Genomic DNA, 24727 nt, shown 5'->3' with positions numbered 1-24727 from the left:
AGGTGCCGCCCCAGTCTTTTTATTTGTCCCGCAGCCGTGTAGGCACCGCGTATGAAACATGTTCATGGGCGCCAAAGCGACGTCTGTCTCAAGACTTCGGTTTAAGAAGTGAAGTCCAGCGCAACGTAATGCGTAATGCCGCTGAACGTAACTTGAAATATGCACTGTTTACTGTGAGCTATTCTACACGTGATGTTCCAGCATCAGCTGTTCTGAGTACCATTCGTCGGTAGGTTCGACGTAGAACAACACGCGCAAGAAGTCGTGGCTGCATGGCTGTGGAACTAATAAAACGTTTCCTGCATTCTAAGACTAATGAACTCGAGAATGATCTGGAAAAAATGCATTGAAAAGCATGGAACTGTAATGGAAAACAGTGGCCCTACGTGTTCTCTCCTGGCAATGTAATAAATGTAGGAATGAAGTGCGGGTAAATTTTTACTCACCTTTGCTAAAATAAAATTGGCAGATGAGGTTCCGTAACCGGTGTCGCGGCTCCTTTAAAGCAATTTCATGGGTTCTCCGCGGTGAGCGCACCGGATTGGCGCAAGGAAGAAAAAAATTTCGTCTGAATAAAGAGAACAGGGGGTATGATTGCATGCGGACTTTGGAGTGTTTGCGGGAGGAGAACGTCAAAAAATTCAAATAAAGTCGTGAGGTTACTCTAGCAAAATACTTGTGACGTATACAATTACAAAACATTGCGTTTTTATATTTATGGTTTAGCGTGGTTGCGTACAAAGATAATATTTGTCACTTAAGCTTACTCTATGATACCGAAGCGAGCAGTTGATTTGGCTTTCTTTTTTCAGTATTATATTTGCTCTAACCATGTAAGTGGTCATGCGACCCGCGAACCATAGATGCAAAAGCATTCCTGCGTTGTGGCCAGTGACATGAAAGTCACGCTGGGAGTATGCACTGTAGCATAAGCATGAACGAATCATCTCTATGCAGTTATACATATTGTCTGTAAGAAAAGAAGTGGGGAACATGGATAGAAAATTGACCTGATCCCGAGGACGCACCAATATTTCCCGTGAAATGAGCACTGAAGTGCCAAAGTCTCGTGTCGTAACGGCTTTGATGGCGACAGCTGCAATATCTGTTTTCTAGCCCTGCTGTACTTGAACTTTGAGCTATAGTCGTGGGGGTGTAATTTATTTTTTTTTTATTTATTCAGTACCCACAGCGCCTGTGGCATTACAATGGGGGGGGGGGGGTACAAGGAAATATACACTAATCAATGCAAGTGATTTAAAAATAAATGCAGAGTCAAACTTAAACAACATACACAATGGCAAGCTGTTATATCTCTTCTATTCAAGTTGTTCCTCTGAAACAAGGTTACTGTGGCTGTTTTTATGGTGGAGGGAAACAACACGAATTCATGTGCGCGTATCGTTAAGGGTCTGATGACACACCTCGAGTGGTCCGAATTAACCAGAAGCCGTTCACTAGGTGTCCTTCCCCTCGTAGACCAGGCGTTGCTTCGCCCCGCTAAACCTGAAGTTTAAACTATGTTTCATGCATGAAGGAGAACGTCGGGTTAATTTTGCAGAGAAGGTTTTTAAATCAGGCCTTGGCTACCAGCCTAGCTGGGTTGTTATGCATATCGCAATGACTTGCGAAAGTTTCATGCAGTGAAACATCCGCGAGGTGCTATGTGCATGCCATAACCAATACATTATTTTTTACGGCTATAACATGAACCCATAATTATTTGCCATGATCGATAGAAAAAGTGAAAGACTCTCGTCAATGATTCGCGCTCCTTCGTAGCCCTTTATACGTGATGGTTGCTGTAAGCGCGTGAAAATCCTCGGCATGGGGCATATGGTGCACAGTATAGGCCGACTGTCACAAGCGGTTACCAGGAAGGCTTTTTTTTTTGCTTCAAATCTTCACGTATTAGGCATTACTCAAAACGGTTATGTACCTTGGAGCAATTAGGGCTAACTTTGTAGTACGCCAACGGTTAGCGCATATGAAATTTCGAATGAGAATTAAGTCAGCGGTTGCCAAATATTGGATGAGAGCTTAAATTAAGCAGAAATAATCATGTTGTTTTACAAAGTCAAAATGAAAAAGTCAACATTTCTTCAGCAAAAATTGAACACTGCGACTAGACACTTTATTAACGGGAACAGCCCTAGCAAAGTGAGAACGACAGGGAATAAAATTGGCAGTTATGAAAACATACTCTAAGATTAAACCACTTGAGTGATATGAACATTGCTTGTCTGACCGAACCGCCTGTGCCATGCAAAACACTTACAGAGTATTTGAAGTTTATATACTGAGGCCATTATCATCCACGTCATTGGTTTCAGAGAAAATATTATTGGAATTATGATTTCTGTCATTTTCAACTCGTTCGCTTCTGCCCTGCATGGGATTTCGAAACAAAAGGAGGGGCCGGATATTTGAAATTTTGCGTACTACGCATTAGGGAAGTGGCAGTAGTAATTTTTGCTGTCAAATTGAGCGATAACTTTACGAGAAATTAAGGGGTGAAGCTGTTTATTCCTAATGATACGCTGTTCTTTTTTCTAACAGATCAAGAACAACAAGTCAGCTTTCGCTTAGTGGCGAAGCTTGGTGGACAATCTAACACCTCTGCTCCATCGGGAATCGCAGTAGACGAAGTGGAGTTTTTTTACGGAAGCTGCGAAGAGGGCGGAAGGCTGTCTGTGAGCGCCGAAGTTGCTCATAGGTATCCTCCTCACCCACTTGACTGTGATTTTGAGGATGACAACTGCGCTTGGAACTGTACTGGAAATAGCCACAGCGTGTGGATCCGCAGGCGCGGCGGCAGCCCCCACGGCCTCGAACACGTGCTACCTGAAACGGACCACACGAAGAAATCCATTTATGGTAGCTTCGCATATCTCGACTTCGCATTTCCAAACATGTCCGAAAACTTCGTCGCTGGGGAGAACGCCATTCTGAGCAGCCAGTTCCCGCTGCACGTGGCTGGGGACGGAGCGTGCCTTAAGTTTTGGTTCTTTGCCTTTGGCAACTACATTGCGCCATTGGGAGTCCGGGAAACAGACGCCATTACGCGAGGCTCGCGAGTCATCTGGACCAAGGCTGACTCGGGCGGACCTCAGTGGAACTACGCGCAGGTGCGCCTCGAGGGCGATAGGGCGCTTTACCTGGCCTTCTGGTCTTTGAAGACTCCAAATGGACACATTGCTCTGGACGACATTGCGGTCAACTCAGGGAACTGCCCGATGCCGGCGATTTGCGACTTCGAAACGGACGACTGCGGCTGGCGCACACAGGAGGGAACCGAGCAGCTTCGCTGGCAGAGACTGACCGCCCTGGACGTGACTAACGGTACCGACCATACATTAGGCTCAGAATACGGCCACGTGTTTGGAGTGAATACTTCGAGCGACGAAGCACGAAAAGGTCAGATGTGGTCTCATTTCACTACACTCTGCTTTAGAAAGTACCCGATTTGCTCAATGGTTTTCCGTTCGCTTACAGTCGGTTCCATGAGGTGGAATAGACACATGAACGACATGAGTATTGGTGAGAGCTTAACAGGAAGAATGGAGAGCCTGTTAGCACGCCTTCTGAGATGACAGATATTTCACAGACATGTTGCGCAGACTTAGGAGTCGGTGGACCTCTACGGGCAATGGCTGTAGAAAAAAAAGAACAGTGAAGGGGTGCTCCAGCGCGATAAAAGATAGAGATTCTTTACCGTTACTGGAGCATCACGAAAACTTGTAGGGGTGGATTGCCCGTTGTGGGGATTAGTTAGCTCATATCTCTGTGTGCATGTTTTGCAATACATTAGGTAAAAGAAGATTGACATGCCTTTGCGCTCGTCTGAGTCACGTGGGTGCGCATTACATGGGGTATGGATACACACGCGGGCTCGCAGGCTTCAGGTTCTTTAATGCGCACGGACAAGATTAAATGGTTTTGCATGATGCCCTACATTATTATATTTTAGTCTACAAAAAGATGATGATAATTAGTAATCCGGGAAGCGGCTCTTTCCCGCGCTTGAGAGGCACCCACAGAGCGCCGATAGAAATGGTGCCACTCGGCCCGAGCAGTAATATTCCCTAGCAGCTGATCTTCAATAAGGGCCGCGACGGGACGCGTCCACTGTGTCAGGATGGTCACGTGCTGATTCGAATTTCTGCCACCAGTTTTAGCGAAATCAATCGCAAGAAAAAGGTATTGAAAACTGTGCGAACGAATGTGGGCCAGAATGCTGGGCTCAGGATAGCGCGGAGAGCACTGCGCAATATACTTGGATGTCTGCTATCCTGCCTTGTCAGTTTATGAGGCACCTAGTTGGCCCAGGGAGGTCGAGAGTCCCAGGCAAACCCTTACAAAATACTGCCAGGTAGTTCAAGCTAATTTAGTTGCGGAAAAGTTGAGCTTGCATTGTGTCTATTCATGAAATACCACCACACCCTTCAGGCTTCAGTATATGCAGTAAAATGTCTATGTGTCGGACCGCCAAGAGCCCCCCTCCCCCCTAACCCCCCTAATTAAACGAAGACTGTGATTCGAAATGAAGCCGAACCACAGGGCCAGGAGCTGACAATTTCTCCACGCATAGTAAATCTATGTATTTAACGCATTCAGAATAAGGGCCAATAACTGGGGTGACGCTAGAATGAAGAGTGCGAGCTAAAGCGAAGCGCTGGCTTCGTGCAAACAGCATAGCGAGTGTGAAAGCTTACCGGAAAATATCTGTTGCGACGAGTGACACATAGAAGGAAAGGACGCGCAATACTTTGTGTAGGCTTTCTAAGTAGTTTTAGTGAAAGCAAATGAAGACCCGGGCATTTTCTTACATAGTAATTGGTCAATAGTAGCCCCCTGATTATTGGGTTCCGGATTATGCTTATAAGAAAAAGTACCGACTTTTGCACAAAGGCTAAGCGATCGGTGTAGAGTTCACATGCTACTTTATTGAACCTTTTCGCGCTTCTGCCACTGTTTGTTGTAGGAATTACCGTAACGACGTTCAGCCGGACACATGAAGCAGCCGATAGGTGTGTCCGCTTTTGGTACCAGCTCAGCAACGGCCACCAGTTGTCGGTTGGCACGAGCCAAGGGGTCACAATGCGGACCGAGGCCACGTTCAGAGAGAGCCAGCTGGCCAACACTGCTGGCTGGCACCCAGCCCAAGTCAACCTGAGGTTTCTCCCAGCAGCGCCGTTCGAGTACTTCCTGCAAGCAACGCTTGGTGCGACCGGAGGCGTTGTCACTGTAGATGACTTTCAGGTAAATGCCCGCGATAAGTGCATCCTTCCTCAAATAATATTGTATGTTGGCTAGTGTGAAACTGGAATGAAACGGAGTATGACTTAACGTGTTACGATGCAGCGCGCCGCTATTCTGTTCGCTCGTAATGCAAGCTTAGTCCAGTGATGCTGTGCTTTATGGCATAGTCTACCCTCCTCGTGTGCACCTGCCGCGTGGGGACCGTTGGCCGTGACCCAGGCCGTTGCAGCTACAAAACACGAAGCCAACGATTCTTCATGTAGACACATGCCCCGGCGAAGCGGACACCGCAGCCGAGATCTCTCCCCGCTCTCTCAGACTGAACGATCGCCGCTATTGCCGGCCTCCCGGACTCGGGAAATAGTTTTGCATGTGTCTGTACTATTTTGGGGCCCCGTGCACAGAATCACTGGGGAAGCCGCGCAGCCGTGACGGCTTTTCTATATAAAAACCCACCCTCTCGGTGGATAGTTCGCATTCGTTTTGCAGCAGCGAACCCACGCTGTCGCTCTGCTCGAGTCCCGCTGTAACCTCGCCCGGAAGGGAATTTTTCATGTATTGCTTCGGCTGATCTCTCCTAATGCAGTACACCACTTAAGTTTGCCTTCAGTTTTTTTGTCGTCGTCACCAAGGCAGCAACTTTTGCTGGTCGCTCGACCATCACGCTACCACGCATGACGGAGGCGACGGAACACGGTTCGGGGACGCCTTCCCGAATGTAACACTAGACATGTTGTAAAAATACCTCTGCATACCATCAAAAGGGAGAGGGAAAGAGAGAAAGAGAGACATAACTTTATTTGAGTCCATACTGATAGACGGAAGAGGGCGAGAGCGAGGAATTAACCTGACCTTCCCTTTTAGGTGGTGGCATTGAGCCCGTGCGCCTCTCATATGGGATAGTAAGCCTACCGAAGGAATGCCTGGGATATATGAGACCACCGTAGTGCAAGGTTGCGAATACACCTTGTCGATTCGCAGTTGCTTAGTCTGGAGAAAATGCTCACCACGGGATTGTTTTGCTGCGCAGCTTCAGCAGCGACGTTATGAGGTTTTCAGTCGCGAATATGTCACCCCGCGAGACAACGCTCTATGTCAAAGCCTACTTTTGAGCAAAGCCAGGAATGTGCGCCGAAGGAGAAGACATTGAAGCGGTCATCATGATATCCGTCTTGCGTCCGAAATAGCACCACAGGAGGCGGTGAATGTGTGCGGTTGAGAAAGGGGTGAAGATTATCACGTGACCCGCTTACGTTACGCGCCGAAGCTACGCTTGGGCTATGAGGCGCACCGTATTGGAAGGCTCCCGATTAATTTTGACGACATGGGGATCTTCGACATGCACCGACATCTCGACATACGGGCTTCTTCATTTTCCGCCTTCATCAGGAAAACGGCCCCCGCGGACGGGGTTAAACCCGCTTCCTTGGGCTCAGCAGCGCAAAGCGTTACCCACTCAGCCGCCACCTTGGGTCGACGAGTGTCGCGCGCGAATATTTGGTTGAAAGTTAAAAACTGAGATGATGTCAAGCGTTCTTCACCGGCGTACGTTTTATCCTGGGGAAATTGATTCTAGAAATTTATACTTATGATCGCATAAAGATAAAATATCGCGTTAAATAAGAACAGGACTGGTAATACGCGATTGAAATGCTTTTACGCGTGGTTGGGAAGCCTCTCGTTGAACACAGCAAAAGAATCGAGCGGATTCTTACAGTTTCCTACTTAAAGGTGCCATGCAGACAGAATACAAGTTTATTTTATTCGAAATATTTTACAATTCGGTGTTTTATAGTGCCCCCCGCGTTTGTGCAGTAGAAAATGAAGCTTTATTCACTGAGAAATTAATAAATTTAGGTTAAAATCTTGATTCTCCCGCCCAACCATGTGTTTCGTGACGTTCTGCGATGACGTAACACGGACAGGTCCTCAAACGAGCGTCAGTGGGCTGTTGACTCTGCAGCGTACTGCAGAACGCCTTGCTTACCGTTAGTCCTTTTAGATGACCCCACCATACTTCGCACGGCCGCTGCCTGCATTTGCCTTGTCTGTGTCCGTATTTGCGCCTGGCTTGCTTTTATTACGGTAGGTAGTAATCGTTCCGTGAAACATGGGGTATGCTCGACAAACAGGGTAGCGTAAGAAAATGTCGCTTACGCCAATCGGCCTCAAGACAACCCCAAAGCGCCAGACTGCCGTGGGGCTATAACACGCATAGTGCGTGCAGTACCAAGAACAGTACGCACTCTCACGTCTATGTTTACGTGTACGTTCGTAACTCCCATAGTTTACCCCATTATCCTTACTGGTATAAAATGAATGTGCACTATATTTAAGCGAAAATAGTTTTTTTCTGGAAACTTATAAGCCCTGCCTAACTTGCATTTGTTTTTGCCGGCTGCGGTCAATCGCACAGCTGTGCATATTACGTCATAGGTTCTTGTGCGGGAAATGAGCTCGTGGGTCGCATGGCCATTCCATTTTTTTTCTAGTTATACAGCTTATTTGAGTGAAGTTTACGTTAAAAGGGGTGTCAATATGGTTCTAACGAGGCAATATTTGTAATGAACCAAACCTGTGTTTTGACTGCATGGCCCCTACACATAGTGGTACCTATGTGTAGGTTCACTCTGGGCCGTGTCTATTCGTGATAATTAAATATGAAGCTGGTTCGCTGCAAAGGCAGGAACGTTATTTGTAGCTGAGCAATCACGCAGAAAAATAACGGGCGATCTGTAACAAATCGGTTATAGGTGTGTATATAAGGATCTGTTTTTTTTTTTTTTTGTTCTGTTGGGACTCCTTGATTTGCTTGTAATGCTTCTCTCTGCTATACTGAGACAGTTTGTTAGCTTTTTGCTCCACCATTGGTATTCCTGACATGATGACACTTAAAAGGAGCAGCATTATCAAGCCTTCGCCTCTTTTTGAGCTTTGGTTCCTTCAAAGTATTTCATTATTCTTTGTTATTATCAGTAGGGGGCGCACAGATTTGTTGAGAGTTTTATAGCGTGAGCTACACTGGCCGAGGTTGAGTAGTTTCGCGTGGCTCCTGGAGAGCCGTGCTGCGCATGCGCGAGGAGCAGTGACGTCTCACGGCGCACAGCTGACTCGCCAGAGCCGCCGCCGCCGCGATTGGATTGGATTGAAATCGTTTTAGCAGCAGTAAGCATGATAATCAGCTAATCCTAGACAACCAGGAAAGCTAAGAATAACCAGCTGAACCTTAGCTCACGCTACGTATATCCTGGCATAGCCGAGCTAAGCCACTGCTAATTTTTTGGGAGATGACAAGATAATGAGAAGCGCGTATGGACAGAAGCGAAGGTTCATAGGAGCACGTGATCTAGTCCAGAACCCTTTATCCAGTGTACGTTAATGCGTGACCTGCCGCCTCGCTTCTGTTGTGGCACGAACACGTTCGGTTCCCTTTAGTTTCTCAATTCTATTTGCCCGCTGCCGGCTGAAATCCCCTGTGAGACGTTGTTTTTCGTGACATCGCTCACTTTTCCCGGATTTACCGCATTAAATTAAGTTTTTTTGAAGCTGAAATTATAGGATTTCTAAACGCGTTCAGCCACCCTACCTGTTTTCACTGAGCCTGACAACCTCATGAAGTTTTGCCTTCGCCTTACTAAAATTCCGCTCATGTGCACCTCAACCATAATACATGAGCTCAACCAGTAACGTAGATGGCCGCAGAAAATATGGGATTTGGGCCTGAGATCTGAACAACATATCCTGGAGCGTGAGGTCAATACACATTGACCGCTTGAGATTCAAAATTAATTTAGAGGTGACGTTACCTTGAAATCATATGACGTTTGTACATCTTGGCGTCTCTATTTAGCATTAACAACTGTAAGTTAAAATTGCTTAAAAGCAGCGTACGAATCAGGTAAACCTACTTGCACTTTACCTGATTCCTTGTTTTTTTCTTGCGCGCTTCCAGTCATGCGAGTCAAGGACTACTGTAACAGTTATGGTCCGCGATGTACTTGGAATAATTTGTACGTGTCAAATGCAAAGTGAATACAACCTAATCTGGACCAGAATTCACACATGATGGATAGATTCAAAATGAGAAATATGGATCTACAGTTGCGCATCTTCAATCGAATTTCTTTTGACTGAATTGGAATACTTCAGTAGTATTTTCGGTGCAGTTAGTGCACAGCCGGGAATAGCAGGGAAAGAAGCAGTGGATACTTTCGCTGTGGGGGAATGCACGTATAAGGTGGGAGAAATCAAATTTTAGATCTGAAGTGAACTCTCTCCCCTGTCCCCCCTCACCCTCCCTGCCGCCTTCTTCATGTTGTACTTAAATAATCAGGTAGTTCTGTCTGTCATGTTAGGGATACAATTACACCGCGATTGCAGGTTTTATTTTGTGTTGAGGTTGGTTATTTGTTGGCACTTCAATGTAGGTCGCATTTTCTCTGTTCACTTGTGTCACGGCGGAGTAGCAAATACGAAAAAAAAAATGAAACCCTAGCCAGAAGTATGGACTGCAATGCAAATTCCTATTTTTTGAACAGACCCGCCGCGGTGGCTCAGTGGCTAAGGCGTTGCGCTGCTGAGCACGAGGTCGCGGGTTCGATTCCCGGCTGCGGCGGCCGCTTTTCTGATGGAGGCGAAAAGCAAAAACGCCCGTGTGTACGAAATTTCGGCGCACGTTAAAGATCCCCGGGTGGTCGAAATTAATCCGGAGCCCTCCACTACGGCGCACCTCATCACCTGCGTTGCGTCGGCGCGTTAAACCCTACAATCAATCAATTTTTTGAACAACGCAAAATAACAGGGGAGTTCAGCTGCACTTTCGAAGGTCGATGACTCTACTGCCTTATTAAAAGTTATCTACACAATTATGTGTCGTTCACAAAAAGGAATCCCTAAATTTGTGCGCTTAATTATGTTGGTACAGGCCCGTGAATACATCTGCTACAAATTAACTTTGTTTTCACCTATTACGGTCTTTATTGTAGAGCTATCAATAGAAATAAATAAAAATAGTTCCCAACTAACTAACGAACTAACTAACTAAGACAATAAACAAATAAACAATTAAATAATCAATTTTCCTCTAAAGCAGACCATTGACGGCTCATAAATGACTGACACCCAAATACAGTGCGCTGAAAACGGTATAGTTGTAAAGCGGTTAAGCGATTCTAACAAAGTTATTAATGCCGGTAAAAAAGAATGGCACGCACTTATTACGTCAATACGGCTGGACAATGTGCGTGTAACGGCGTTTTAGAGTTTTACACGAATAAGCTTACACTAATTTATTGACAGCTGGATGAACCCAACCGTGTCATGAGAGCTTGAGAGTCAGCAAAGGCCGCAATGAGGCCGAAGTAAGGCTCTGTAGTAATATTGAGGACAGGCTGCCTCAGCTCACATATACCCTAACCCTGCGCTCGGAGTTAGAATAACGTAAAAGTCTCCTGATTCCCTACTCCACCATCAGTCTGGCCATTTTTGTTCTTTGGATTTTTCTATACAGTATTACTTTCGTGGTTACACCACTGTGAATGCAAAAACCGGTTGTCAATGGTTTTTATACCTTTATTGCAGGCACACAGCCTATGCCCCAGTCTTGGCTCCTGCGACTTCGAAACGGATTTTTGCTTTTGGGAAAACGAAGCGCAGTCTCCAGTGGGACCAGTATGGGACAGAATTCCGGGGCGTTTTCACATGGTAAGGGGTTTCATATGCGCCCGAAAGGAAATTATTCATCTTACATAATTTATTAGCGTATTAATCACATTCCTGAATACGTATTCTAACGTTTCTTTTTCGCAGTTTGGGCCGGACGTCGACCACACGCTTGGTGCATCGTACGGCATTTACGCAGCGATCGGCAGTAGTGGCGACACAATTGAAGCTCCGTCTTATCTACTTTCACCTCTGCTGACTGACTGCAACAACATCTGCTTTAGCTTCTGGTCCTACCACACTGGTACCCTGCCACACATGCTGAGCCTTTTCCTGAGAACAGAGTCTGGAGATGAACTGGTCGAACATTTTGTTGCTGCGGATATTAGCGCCCGATGGGTGCAAGCTCGAGCAAACGTTTCAACGGAGGCCGCAGAATGTCGTCTCGGATTCAAGGTAGATTTCCCGCCTCGGCATGCCGCTGTCTTCGCTATCGACGACCTAGTTGTTTCCGGCCGACCGTGCGGGCTTCCGGAGGACGCGAGCCACCCGGAATTCAGCTGCGACAACGAGACAAAACACCTCACTCGTGACCGCCTGTGCAATTTCGAGGCTGACTGTTTGGATGGGAAGGACGAGGAGAATTGCGGAACCGAATGCGACTTCGAATCAAACGGCACTTGTTCGTGGAAGACAGCAGGACTGGGAGCTGTATGGGCACCGGAACAAGCGAGGAACAACGCTATAAGGGAACCAGTCAAAGACCACACCACATTATCAGACACGGGTACCTTTCTGCGTCTGAAGGTCTGGCCAGCCTACGAAAATGAACGCACGGCTGAAATCGTCAGTCCCAATCTGATTGACGCATCTCCTACCTGCACGCTGGGCTTCTGGTACTACACAACGCTCGCATCACAAAGTACAGCTGTTAAGGTTACCTATAAAATGCTGTCCAACCTCAGACTTGAAGACACAACGGTCCTTATGCTAAGGGGCCATAACGGCACTCTGGAGCGGCAGCAGTGGAAGTACGCCACCGCTCGAATTGGGAGAGTGTCTGAGCGATTTTCGGTCAAGTTGGTTGGCAAGTTTGAGTCGTTCGATGAAACGTTTGCAATAGACGACCTCAAATTTTCGGACTGCGAGAAAAGCAACATTGCAGGGACAGTGAAACAATGTCCACCCCATTTCTTCGCTTGTGCCAACGGAAACTGCATACGCAAGAACCTCGTATGTGATTTCAACGATGACTGCGGTGATATGAGTGATGAGAGTTCAAGTCAGAGGGCGAACTGCTCATCGTTTCCCGGGAGGTGTAATTTTGAGGACAGCGTATGCGACTGGCAAGTAAAAGCTTCAGATTGGGAACTTCGCCTGTCAAAAGACAAGACCTCGCTGCCCCCAGACGACTTGAGAGACCATACAACCAATACAGTCTACGGAAACTTCTTGCGGTTCAAGTTTCCCAAAAAGTCAGCGAAAAAGGTCGAATTGTTCAGTCCAATTGTGGAGGTCACGAAAAGTAACACATGCTTCTTGCGGTTTTTTTATGCTTACCAAACGAGATTTTCCCACTTGGATTACAATTTGTACAGCCTTAACGCTGGAAGTCTGGCTGTGTACGCTCGTTTCGATTTGCTCGGCGAGAAACGTCTACTGTGGAAAACATCTCAGGTATTTGGCCAGTACTACGAGCGGAAAATTTTACAAATTAAAGACATTAGTGACCCCCTCCAAATCGTTATCGAGGCAAGATCTGGGGATGACATACACGGAGCATGGGCTATTGACGACGTTTCCTTTACGGATGGCTGCAACATTTCGTCTGTGGCGGCACTGCCTGTACTGGCTTCAGACGCAACAACCAAGCCGCCATCGGGCCTTTGTAAACCAACTGAGTTCACCTGCCCAGACCAAACGTGCATTCCTCTAACTCACGTCTGTAATTTTGCCCCAGACTGCAAAGACGGGGCTGACGAGGCCATTTGTGCCAGTTGCGACTTCAGCAGCGGAACCTGTGGATGGCGGGACACAAGCGTCGGTCGGTACTCTTGGCAAAGACTTAGGTCAAGTGAAAACGGAACCGGTCCAAGTACAGACTCCTCAGGGAATGGTTTCTTCATGGGCGTCCGCCCAGGAAGCGGTATAGTCTCGGACACGGCGGTTCTCAGGTCGGCAGAGCATGGTCCATCGGCTGCTACGTGCTACTTGGAAATGTTTTATTACGCTAGTAATGTGCCAGCACGGGCGGAGATTCTCCGGTTAAGCGTCGTAGAGAAAAATTCATCACGATCCACTTTGCTAGCACTGAGAAAATTCGAAACTGGGGAGTGGAAGAAAGTGACAGTCAAAATCGGGCAACGCACTCATGGTGGATGGCATCTGAGACTTGAAGCGACACCACCTACTCCTCAATCTGGATTGGCTGTAGACCAAATAAGTTTACTTCAGTGCGGCCGCCATGCTCCCCTAGGCACTGATTGCGAATCCAAGGGCCAGTTCTCTTGCAAAGGGTCTCCTGGCATTTGCTTTCATAATTCTCAACTTTGTGATTGGAACCTAGATTGCCCAGACGGTTATGATGAAGTCAACTGCAGCCGCTTTCCGGAAAGATGCAGCTTCGAAGACGGATTTTGCGGTTGGCAAGATGAACCTGGGGAAGGTCACTCCAATTGGACTATTATTAGCGGAAGCGTGGGGGCAGACAGCAATGGGCCCGGATTCGATCATACGTTTGGAAACGAGTCCGGCCATTTCTTATTCCTGAAGAAAACTGACCCGAAGAGCGAGGCCAGCTTGAAAAGCGTGTCTTTCGAAAGTACGACGACGCTGAAATGTAGGCTCCGGTTTTGGCATGTGATTAGCGAACTTGCGGAGCTGGATATTTCGATCTCCTCTAAAACCCAATCACACGTGCTCAAAAAAATAACAGTTGGAAATGAAAATGGCACTGTAAGTAAATGGCAGAAGGCTGATTTTGCTTTGTCTAGCCCTGACGAATTCGAAGTGGTGTTCCAGGGAAGGACCCAAGGTAGTATAGCCATCGATGATGTCTCATTCACTCCAGACTGCTCGGTCTCCCACTCATCGGTAGTACCAACAGTTTCCCCAGTTACCCAGTGCAACAACGTAACAGAGTTTAAATGTAAAGATAACAGCTGCATACCGAGAGAAATGACATGTGATTTTAAAGCTGACTGCCCTTTCGGAGCTGACGAATCCACATGTCCTTCTTCATGCACTTTTGAACAAGGGGACTGCGGTTGGAACAGCCCTGATTTGCCGCTACGAGTAGGCTGGCATTCGATGACGGCAATGGAAGCAGTAGAAAAGACACGAAACAGCCCCAGTAAAGACGTAACGACCAACAGTTCTTCGGGTCATTTCCTTTTCTTCTACATGGCTCATGACGGTGACAAAATCGAAAATCCAATAAGAATGTTCAGTCCACACTACCAACAATCTACTCCCGACTGCAAAGTGAGCTTCTATCACTGGCTTACTATCCCTATTATACACGTGCGGCTTCTCCTGGTAATGAACGGCTCTGAAGACATATTGCTTTGGGAGCGGACGTCACAACGTTTGGCAGAGTCTTGGACTGCTGAAAAAGTTGGCATCGGACGACGCAAGAACCCATTTCGCCTCGCATTTGAAATTGAATCCCCCTCAAGTGGGCCCGACCTGCAGTTCGCTTTGGATGAAATTAGCTTCGTTGATTGTGGCTACCCGAAGAATGACGCGCTTTTTGGCGACCCTTGCGGTGAAAAGAACTCGTTTAAGTGCAAATCGCGGCTCTTCTGCGTCGCCAGGGAAAAGAGATGCGATCTTTACGATGACTGCGGCGACGGCAGTGACGAGGAGGGATGCAGCAACCAAAGAATAACATTCGACGATGAGAAAACGGGAACCCTCGTGCTGGAAAAGCCCAAGCGAGAAGAAACGGAAGGATCGTTGCAGTTTGCGCGTGGCAGGTCACCGTTGAGAAAAGACGACGATACCGGAGCCCTTTTTGACCACACAACGTTTAACAATACCGGCGCCTACTTGCAGTTTGGTGGCGGCTTTCACGGTTTCAACAAGATGGCGACGCTTTCTTCCATGACTCTGCTAGCTGGTGAATGCCGTGTGACGTTTCACTATTACATGTTCGGTCGACAGGTTAACTCGTTGAGCCTCCATATGAGATATTTCAAGGACACCAGCGACGCAGCAAAGGAAGTCTGGCACCGGGATGGTTCGCAAGGAGATTTCTGGCAGCGACAGCACGTCGACATGACTGACCAGAGAGATAGGCAGCTCGTGTTTGCCCTACGCTCAGGAAATGGTCCCAAAGACGCCATCGCTCTTGATGACATCAGTTTCAGCCGAAACTGCAGGTGAGTTACCGTTGCGGTAGCTCTCTCTAAAACTTGGGGACTTCTTAACGCCAGCGGGAAATTACAATAGAAATGCTTAACTGCATAGGCATATGGTATTTACAATGAAGTTAGTATTGCCGGATTCACGACATCTCCACAAGAGGCATGTACGTCCTTGTTTTCAGCATTGCCACATTTTTGTGAGCATATTTAAGGCCTCAAAATGAGTGGCACACCATAATTGTACCAACAGAAGCCCGTATTTAAGTGCATGTAGCTTGCAAGGCGCGCCGAAGTGGGTGGCTACCCCTAATTTGTAGCACGTAGGGTTCTCTGCCCCGCGTCGAAATTATGCTCTCAGGGGCGTTTTTGTACTTCAATTCTATGAGAAACGCAGCCTCAGGGGCCTGCAATAAAACTAATTGAATCGAAATAAGAGCTGATATTTCTAAAATACACTCTCAAACACCCACCAGGTTGCCCCTACTGTCACATCAGTACAGTACGTACACCGGACACAATACATTGTCTGATCTGAACCTGTTGTACTTGTGCCGAATATCGCAATTTGAACCCACCCTCAAACGACATGAAAATGATTCCCAGATGGACCACCATCGACCGGATACAAACACAATTCATTAAATGACCATTTATTCACTCAAAAGGGGCCCAGAGATCTATGAATGCTGCAGACCTACACTGTCCCACTTCAATCGCGATGTGTTTCAGCTTTGTGGTCTAATAATGTCCACCCTGGTATCATTTGCAAAACTAAATAAAATTCAAGTTCCTAGAATTGACCCTGAAGATCCCCCTTCCTTGCTTGTATTTATCCTCATGCCCTGTTTATTAACCATCCATTCCCCAAACTCCACTTATGGGTTCTTCTTTTCCTCAACAAAAGTATTACTACTGATACTGCTACGACTACTACTACTGCTACTACTGTTACTAGTACTACTACCACTGCTACTACTACTTCTGCTATTACTACTACTACTACTACTACTACTACTACTACTACTACTAGTAGTAGTAGTAGTAGTAGTAGTAGTAGTAGTAATAGCAGTAGTAGTAGTAGTTGTTGTTGTAGTATTACTGCCACTACTATACTACTTCTATTACGATTAAAATATGATCAACGTTCCTCATTTCTCATTAATTCTTCTTTCTGAGACCTCTCAATGTACACTCGCATTACGGGAGCAGAATAACGGTAATTAAAGTAACATTGACCTACAGTACATAACACAGAAACGGCGCATGTCATTACATCGTAATACTGCGTCATGAATTTGTTTCCTCCTTGAAAGGAAGTCTAAGCTTTTCGCAAAGCCTATAGGGCCCCCTATCAGATGCAACTGCTGTGACGTATTGTTAACGCGGTAAGCTGGAAATAACAACAACGGAGCAATGTGAATTATATGAATGTTTTAAAAAACATTGCGATTAGCGCCAATCTCAATGATAACTGCAGTATTAACGTAGAACCTCGGGCATAACAAACAGTAGCGAAATGCGCGAGTTCTTTACGATTATGGAGATGCCTGAGCCTCAGCAAGCAATGAGCCGCGTTTGTGGCTTCGTTTTTGAACACAAGAGCGGAAACCGGCGCGAGCCGGCGTCCTCCTCCTTTTAGTCGACAAATACAAGAATATTGGCCTTCATGTGGGGTTTTCATCCAGAAGGATGGCTTTCGCCCTCTCTCATAATCGCTTTTTTTCGTTACTAGTGGTTCTTTACCTTGATTTTTAGTGTTTACTCCTGTGTCGTGCACTTGGCCGTTCTAGGGCAAAAGCCCCACTAGCCTACCAACCTGGACTTCGCCCCTGTCTGTACGAAATCTTTTCTTAGCTAGTGAATAAAAACATTGGCCGCGTATCTGCTCCTTTCGTTGCAAATGACGTCAAAAGACGATAGTCTTTATCGGCTTTTGCGAAGTAAATGCCTCTCTTCGCTTTCCCGCTCACCTCTCATGCTGTTCCTCTTGAGTCGCGCTCCTCCCAAGGTAAAGACGCCAAAGGTTTGCTTAAATCATTCTAAATTTTCCGCGTTCCACTGCTCCAAGCCGGGTGTCTCGATGCCAACGCTGCCGTACGGCGAAGACGCGCGTGAATCGAGGCGCCCTCTTCAATTTTTATAGAACCACGTTTCCCTACTCCACGTGCGTTGCAAGAGAACGTGGAATCTACCTAGTGGAACCTTTCGTAACTGTTGCCGGTTGATTTCTTAAAACGGCGCCAGAAGCTATAGTTGCGCGGGCGACAGCAGGCGACGGCGGAGTGAATTTTTTTCTGCAGTTGATGAAGTATTTAATTTCACAGAAGTCAAGCATATGATTTTTTATAAAGGAACACTGCAAATATCACTTCTGTATTAATTTGTTGTCTGATATTTGCGTAATATCTTGTTCTTCTTCGACAATGTTGACAAGTATGAACATACACCGGACTTAGACGGGTAGATTTAGCTGTGACTATATAAGATTGATTGATTGTAGGGTTTAACGCGCCGACGCAACGCAGGCGATGAGGCGCGCCGTAGTGGAGGGCTCCGGATTAATTTTGACCACCTGGGGATCTTTAACGGGCGCCGAAATCTCGTACACCCGGGCGTTTTTGCTTTTCGCCTCCATCAGAAAAGCGGCCGCCGCGGCCGGGAATCGAACCCGCGACTTTGCGCTCAGCGAATATATAAGACTATTGCGCAGGAATTGTTTTACTTTGGCCGGGTGGCTGAATCGAGTCACAGACAGACAGACAGACAAACATACAGACAGGCCAAAATTTCTGGGTTTAAGTAGCCCAAGAAAGACTATCGTCTTTAAAAAAAACGCTGCGCCCCGGCGTCAAACCTGGGTCCCCCGGTAGCCATTCCAATGTCCTACCGACTACCTATTTCGTGGTGACAGGACGTCCTCTGTAAGCAAAGCGTTGTAAGGGATATCTGCGTAGAAAAGTTGCTACAGACGTTGCCCACCGGAGAATATGTCGTAGCATGAGCGAGTAATTTTAAATTCCTCAAAACCAAAACACTTGAACTGGACTTTGACAAAACAAATTGGTGCAAGAAAATGTGCTTTCGCAAGATATATCGTGGTTGGCCCGGGGAAACCGTCGGCATGTTTTTATTTGTAGCGTTACTGTGGGTTTGCGTCTTAGCATCGTATCGAGCTTTTATGCTGAGAAGCACCCACTTACTTCCTACGTGTGTGAGAGAGAGAGAAGTGATTGGATGGAAGAAAGGAAAGGAAAGTGCACTGGGGATATTATTGAGCTCAGTAGGGAGCTCACCTGCATACAACCCAGTGCGGTGGGGAGGGGAAGAGGGGATAAAAGACTTGGGAGGAGGCTAGGGGTGGAATAGAAAATGTGTGAGAGAGAAAGACAGGAAGAAAGGAGAGAGAGAGAGAGAAAGAGAGAAGAAAAAAAAAAGAAAAGAGGGGGGGGGGGCACTACATAAGCGACAGCGGCACAAGTGTTCGTTGAGTAGCCTCAGCTACAGGAGCTGGGTTAGTCCAGTGGCCTCGAGAAATGCCAGGAGGTGTCGGAACACTTCACGACGGGAGCTGGCAGGACCCGTCGGGAACAGCAGGTCCTACGTGTGTTATGCCCGTAGTCTATCACGGCAATAAACAACTAAATAGGTAAACCTTTATTGAAATATAAGCGCAGTTCACAAATATAATGCCCGCAGCTTTGTTCATTCTTCCGCCGTGATTCATGGTTTATCCGCTTTTACGCTTATCTTCGATCATAGAAACTATTTGTTAGAAATTATATCTTCCAATTTTTGGTCTCCTAGATTCGGCTACACTTTCTGCACTAGTTCACAAAAGTGCCGTGCAAGTGCAGCGCCAGTTCTTTCGCACGCTACACCTTGCACGAGACGAGAACTCGCCCAGGGGCTAGTGCAGAAGTGTAGAAGAACTGGTGCAGCACGGCGTCAAATCGAGGGCCGAAGTGCAGGTGGCGCAAGCTGCACTGGTAAATCGATTGCGCGAGTGCTGCACCGCCTGAACTGGTGCAGAAAGTGTAGCCAAATTGAGGAGACCAATTGTCTCCAAGATAAATGTTTGACTTCGTTTCCTGTTAGTTGATGTAGCTTAAGTATGTTTCCCCCTTGATGCCCTACATTAGATGACTTAATTTGTTTCTTATAGATTTTTTTTATCGCACATGATATTCTGGTACGTAGCAGAGTTAATAAAAAAAATTAGCCGTGGCTTAGCTCGGCTATGCCAGGATATACGTAGCGTGAGCTAAGGTTCAGCTGGTTATTCTTAGGTTTCCTGGTTGTCTAGGATTAGCTGATTATCATGCTTACTGCGGCTAAAACGATTTCCAATCCAATCCAATCCAACCCAATCCAGTCGTGGCGGCGGCGGCGCCGGCGCGCCGGCTGTGGGCCGTGAGACGGCACTGCTCCTCGCGCATGCGCAGCATGGCTCTCCAGGAGCCACGCGAAACTGCTTAACCTCGGCCAGTGTAGCTCACGCTGCAATAACGTTTATTAAAGTACTAAATATTATATTACGCATTACCAAGTGTATTTGGTATACGCTCAACTTTTTGAGAAAAGAAATACTACTAGCTTCCCACTACGCCAGCGAAAAACACTCAGTGCTGCATTTACGATATGCGCGTTAACTGCCCCGCACTTTCACTCTCGAAGGTTTTCCTCGAGCAGTCTGCCGGACAGGCCACGGGCGACCACTTCTCCAGCACCCGTCGTACCCAAGCCGGGCAGCTGTGGGCGGCAGCAGTTTGCGTGCCTCTCAGACGGCGCCTGCGTGCCCTCCGACCGAGTCTGCGACTTACGCGAGGACTGCGCCGATGGGAGCGACGAGAAGAACTGCCGTACGTGCGAAATGATCAAGCTACCCAGTGCGGTGCCGTATTTCCAGAACAAAGTCCACGCGAATGGGCTTCAGTCAGCCGCATGAGGCGCAATGAATACATACCTCACCAAGCAGTCAAAAAACAATAGTTAACACGCAGTTTACGAAGTGAGGTGCATTTTCAAATGATTGATTATTGACTGATTGATGTTACGTATCAAACTACACAGGCACGACCGGCTCAAGGAGCGCCAAGAACCGCGAACAGTAGTTATGTTAGTTTAGTGTGGCCGCTCGCGTTATGGGCGAGTGGAGGAGAACGCGCTTCCACTCATGAACACAGCCACAGTGCTAGTTCTCTCGTACAACTTTTTTGTTATTTTCGCTGGTTTCGACTATTTAAGTGTTTTTTTTCTTTTGTAGAGTGACGACCCGAGCAGCACAGCGAAATGCTTAAAAAAGTAAATATTCGACGTGAAAAAGTGCCTCTGTTTGCTGAGGATGTCTGTGAACTGCCTGAACTTTTCAGCTGAGTGCGATGGCGTATATCCAAAAGGCTTTCGACTGTGCGAAAGAGTATCAAACTGTATAAGGTGGTGGAGTGCACACTGGCAGTTGAGTTGAGGCGGTGTTGCTTGAGGAGTGGGTTAATTTGGTGGGTTAACGTTTGGGTTAATTTTGTAGGAAATAGAGCAGCATTGATGTTTAAATGTCGTTGTTGACGCCGTTTAGAGCCCAGGTTTTCAGATGCTCCCGAAAGGGGAGGGGGGGTTGACGTCATTCGAGGGCTGGCTCATGCGTCAGGCTAGGCAGGACCCAGCAGTTCTCGCCCAAGACGCCAAGCGCATGCGTCAGGACCCAGCGTTCGGCGTCAGAGAAACCGAATGCGAGCAACAAGCCCGCCGAGACAGCAAAGAAGATTTCTGCACCCTCCCCCCCCACCCCCCCCCCCCCCCCCCACACACACGCACCCCACCCACCCACCACCATGTGTAGTGATTTACAACAGCTTCTCTCGATATCCACTTTCGCAGGACGGGATGGCGCCCTTTTTTTTTTATTCATTTCACACGGCCCTAGCGCAGAACTAATGTTTCAATCAAATTGCGCGCTCCGTCTTGCTTTAGGAATTTGTCCCGTTCAATGGACCGAATTCATCATGTTGATCCCTTGTCGTGAAACAGGCAAATGGAAGTTTCTTAGTGCATGACTTGTAATGTGCAAGAAATATGGAGAAATGGGGCTGGCCCAAATTCTAACTGGCCTTTTTGTCGTAATGCGGGGACTGGAGTGTCGTCCAACGGCGCTCATACTTAGCCCTAGAGTTACGGCTGGAGTGCGCTCCGCGTGAATTTCGAAGGCTGAGCTGACACTTCCTAGTGTGCCTCCAGTATGCAGTGGTAACGCAGCGGTAGCGTCAGAATGGTGAAGCGGAGCGTGCGAGCTCGATACTGGAATATGCTTTTCCTGCGTTTTTTTCCACTTAAGTTCTCACTCGTTTCAGTGATTGTTTGTTCAATGAATTAATTTTCTTTAGTTCTAGGGCATTTAAATGATCGCTTTTACTCATTTTGGCTTTAATTCTCAAGCGTTTCATTTATTTAGTTCGCTACCTTGGTGTAGGGTACGTTGGGTTTGGAAAATAAAAGTAGTGCATGACGGGATTCCGAAGGATACGTACTGGAAGGCGCTTTCATGACGTGCCGTTGCACAACGTAATATAACAAAGTTGTAATATAATTATAATATATGTTGCAGTGAAGTACATAATTATAATAGACTCATTATAATAAGTAAACATTTTGTTGAGCTTGCTACGCTTCAATATAGAAGTCAGAATGGCATTCGAAGTTTTATTATGGCAATTAGTTTTAAAATGATCCGAGAAAATTTTGTGTTCAGCAGGGGGAATCGTTCAGCAGGCCTATACACCACTGTTCGGTATCACAAAAACGACGCCGCACTTGCTCACAAAGGAGAGGCTTTATAATGTTGTGTTCACTGTCTTTTGCAGATGGGCTGTGTGCATCGTGTTGCTTTTGCTTTAAAAGTAAAACAAGCAAGTAGTTGCTAGGTTCAGGGCATGAAGTTCGTATATGTGAGGTAGGCCTACAGCATAATTCTATAAATATTTCGAGTTTTCTATAGGAAACTTGAGCAAAATGGTATTTTTTGTGTGCGGGCTCCTTCAAATAGGTAACGAACCCAAATTGTCTAAATAAATCACGCTCGAGCCCAGTTCATGAAGGGATAAGTACGTAAGCAAGAATAATTTTTTTTTTCAGTCCTACCAAGGTGCGGCTTCGACGATGGCACTCTTTGCGGTTGGGCGGTGACGAACAACGCTTCGCTACTTGGCCACGACATCAGAATTCTGCGGTTGACGACCTACTCTCTGGAGAACGATTTCACTTGGAAAATTATTCAGGCCAGTGATCAGTCTGAAAGGGTAAGTGACATTTTTCGGAGGATGATCTACATGTCTACATAAAAAACGCGCGGGCACACACCCACGCACACACGTAATGCATGTAGCAATGTATGTATGTATATATATATATATATATATATATATATATATATATATATATATATATATATATATATATATATATATATATATATATATATATATATATATATATATATATATATATATATATATATATATATATATATATATATATATATATATATATATATATATATATGTATATATATATATATATATATATATATATATATATATATATATATATATATATATATATATAGAGAGAGAGAGAGAGAGAGAGAGAGAGAGAGAGAGAAAGAGAGAGAGAGAGAGTGTGTCCGAGTAGCGCTTGCTACCACCCCCAGGCGTACGAAACAAATACCTTAACACATAAACACCCGAAGAAGTGGAGGGGAGAACAGCCCCGCGGTAGCGTAGTGGTCATCGCAGCAGACGGGTATGCTGGAGGTCCTGGGTTTTGATCCCAAACAGCGGGCATTTTCTCCCCACTTTCTTTTTGTCTTTCAGAAATCTGCATCTGTTTACACAATACTAAGTGTCCTCCCGCATTCTCCCGTTTCCTTTCCTTGGCTTGACTGCCAATCTTGACTGCCAACCCTTATTTCGATCTTAACTCAAACGAGCCCCTCATTTCCCCTTCTAATATGTATATCAGAATGGGAAATTGGGAAATGAGGGGCTCGTAGAATGAAGACGGAAATAAGGGCAGGCAGCCAAGAACGCCAACGAAGGCGAAGGGGAAAAGATGGTAAGTCATTTCTTTTTATGGAAACAGATGTAGTTTTTGAAATGTTTGAAAGATAGAACGGAAGTGGAGAAAAACATGCTGGCCGGGTGGGGCCCGAACGCACGGCCCCACTTGAAAAAGGCTGGACCCCAGCCGAAACGTCGTAAGAAATGTTGGTATGTTTTTCATAGTGATTTTAATGTAACACACACACACACACACATATGTATATATATATATATATATATATATATATATATATATATATATATATATATATATATATATATATATATATATATATATATATATATATATATATATATATATATATATATATATATATATATATATATACATTTATATAAAATACCTAAACCGTAGAATCTCGATACACTCTCGACTAAACGGAACACACTCATCGGAGTTGGTTGGTTTTTGTATTAACCCTTAACAGGCTGGAAACGTAAACTAGTTGGGCAAGCGCAGCCCTATCATGGTACGCCTCATATCCCGGTTCCTGTCTCCCCCGGTTTACGATTTTACGGCGGCCGCCGCAATCGTGTTTCTGAGCAGTCACATTTAGCTTAATTCTTGTAGCGCGTCCGTACTCCGAGATATCGAACTGCGAAGTTTAATTGCCGTCCGCATAATTGCGCATGCTATAGCGAAGGCCGACGCAAAGCTCCTCCCTTTTGTGACGTGCCTGCGGTTTACGGTGTTTAGTTTTGACAACGGGGTGGAGGCAAAGGCAAAAGTGATAACTGGCACCCTTTCTCTCTTGACTAGTGCTTTTGCAATCTGCAGTACTCGGAACCGCTGTCGAAGCACAGAACAAAAGGGAGGAGCCTTGCGCCGGTCTTCGCTGTCTAGCATGCGTAATCATGCGAACGGCAATTGAACTTCGCAGTTCGCTATCTCGGAGTACGGATGCGCTAGAAGAATTATGCCCAATGAGACTGCTTATAAACACGATCGCGTCCAACTTTTCAATACAAACATGCCTACTTATTGCAGCCACAAAATGGTTGATTATTCAATTTTAGTTAATTAAGCCACCGAGATAAATGATTACCACCTAATTATGTGTCCCCCTGGGCGCATAGCCTCATTGTAGAGGTGGCCTCACGTAAATTTAAGCGCCTAATTTAAAAAAAAAAACCTGTCGACTTAATTTTGATCACCCTGTGTAACATGCTCGCCTCTAAACCTGGGCGGTGGTGACCTGCTGTTGTGGCTGACACCCGTGATGGCGGCTAGCAAAAGAGCAATGGTGCGCTTCCGGGTGTTTTTGTGGTCATTCGAGCACCCTAACAAGCCGCCATTGTTTCCTGGTATATAAGTATCACTTTTTC

General features: G+C 46.2%; 1 protein-coding gene across 2 annotated transcripts in view; it reads left to right on the top strand.

Moving 5' to 3' along the window:
• The window catches only part of LOC144149666 (MAM and LDL-receptor class A domain-containing protein 1-like), a 308201-nt gene that overhangs the window by 214444 nt on the left and 69030 nt on the right, over window positions 1-24727 (top strand). For both annotated transcript variants that reach the window (XM_077681331.1, XM_077681329.1), the window contains exons 68-73: window positions 2560-3417; window positions 4985-5262; window positions 10843-10965; window positions 11071-15305; window positions 19965-20149; window positions 22416-22579. In XM_077681331.1, the coding sequence (XP_077537457.1) occupies window positions 2560-3417; window positions 4985-5262; window positions 10843-10965; window positions 11071-15305; window positions 19965-20149; window positions 22416-22579 (5843 nt within the window). The remainder of the gene's footprint in view (window positions 1-2559; window positions 3418-4984; window positions 5263-10842; window positions 10966-11070; window positions 15306-19964; window positions 20150-22415; window positions 22580-24727) is intronic.

Source organism: Haemaphysalis longicornis, unplaced genomic scaffold (assembly GCF_048455015.1).
Source record: "Haemaphysalis longicornis isolate Haplotype H1 unplaced genomic scaffold, Haemaphysalis longicornis Haplotype H1 scaffold_1, whole genome shotgun sequence".
Classification (NCBI taxonomy): domain Eukaryota; kingdom Metazoa; phylum Arthropoda; class Arachnida; order Ixodida; family Ixodidae; genus Haemaphysalis; species Haemaphysalis longicornis.
Note: the sequence above shows the minus strand (reverse complement) of the source record. Positions and strands in the feature narration are given on the sequence as shown.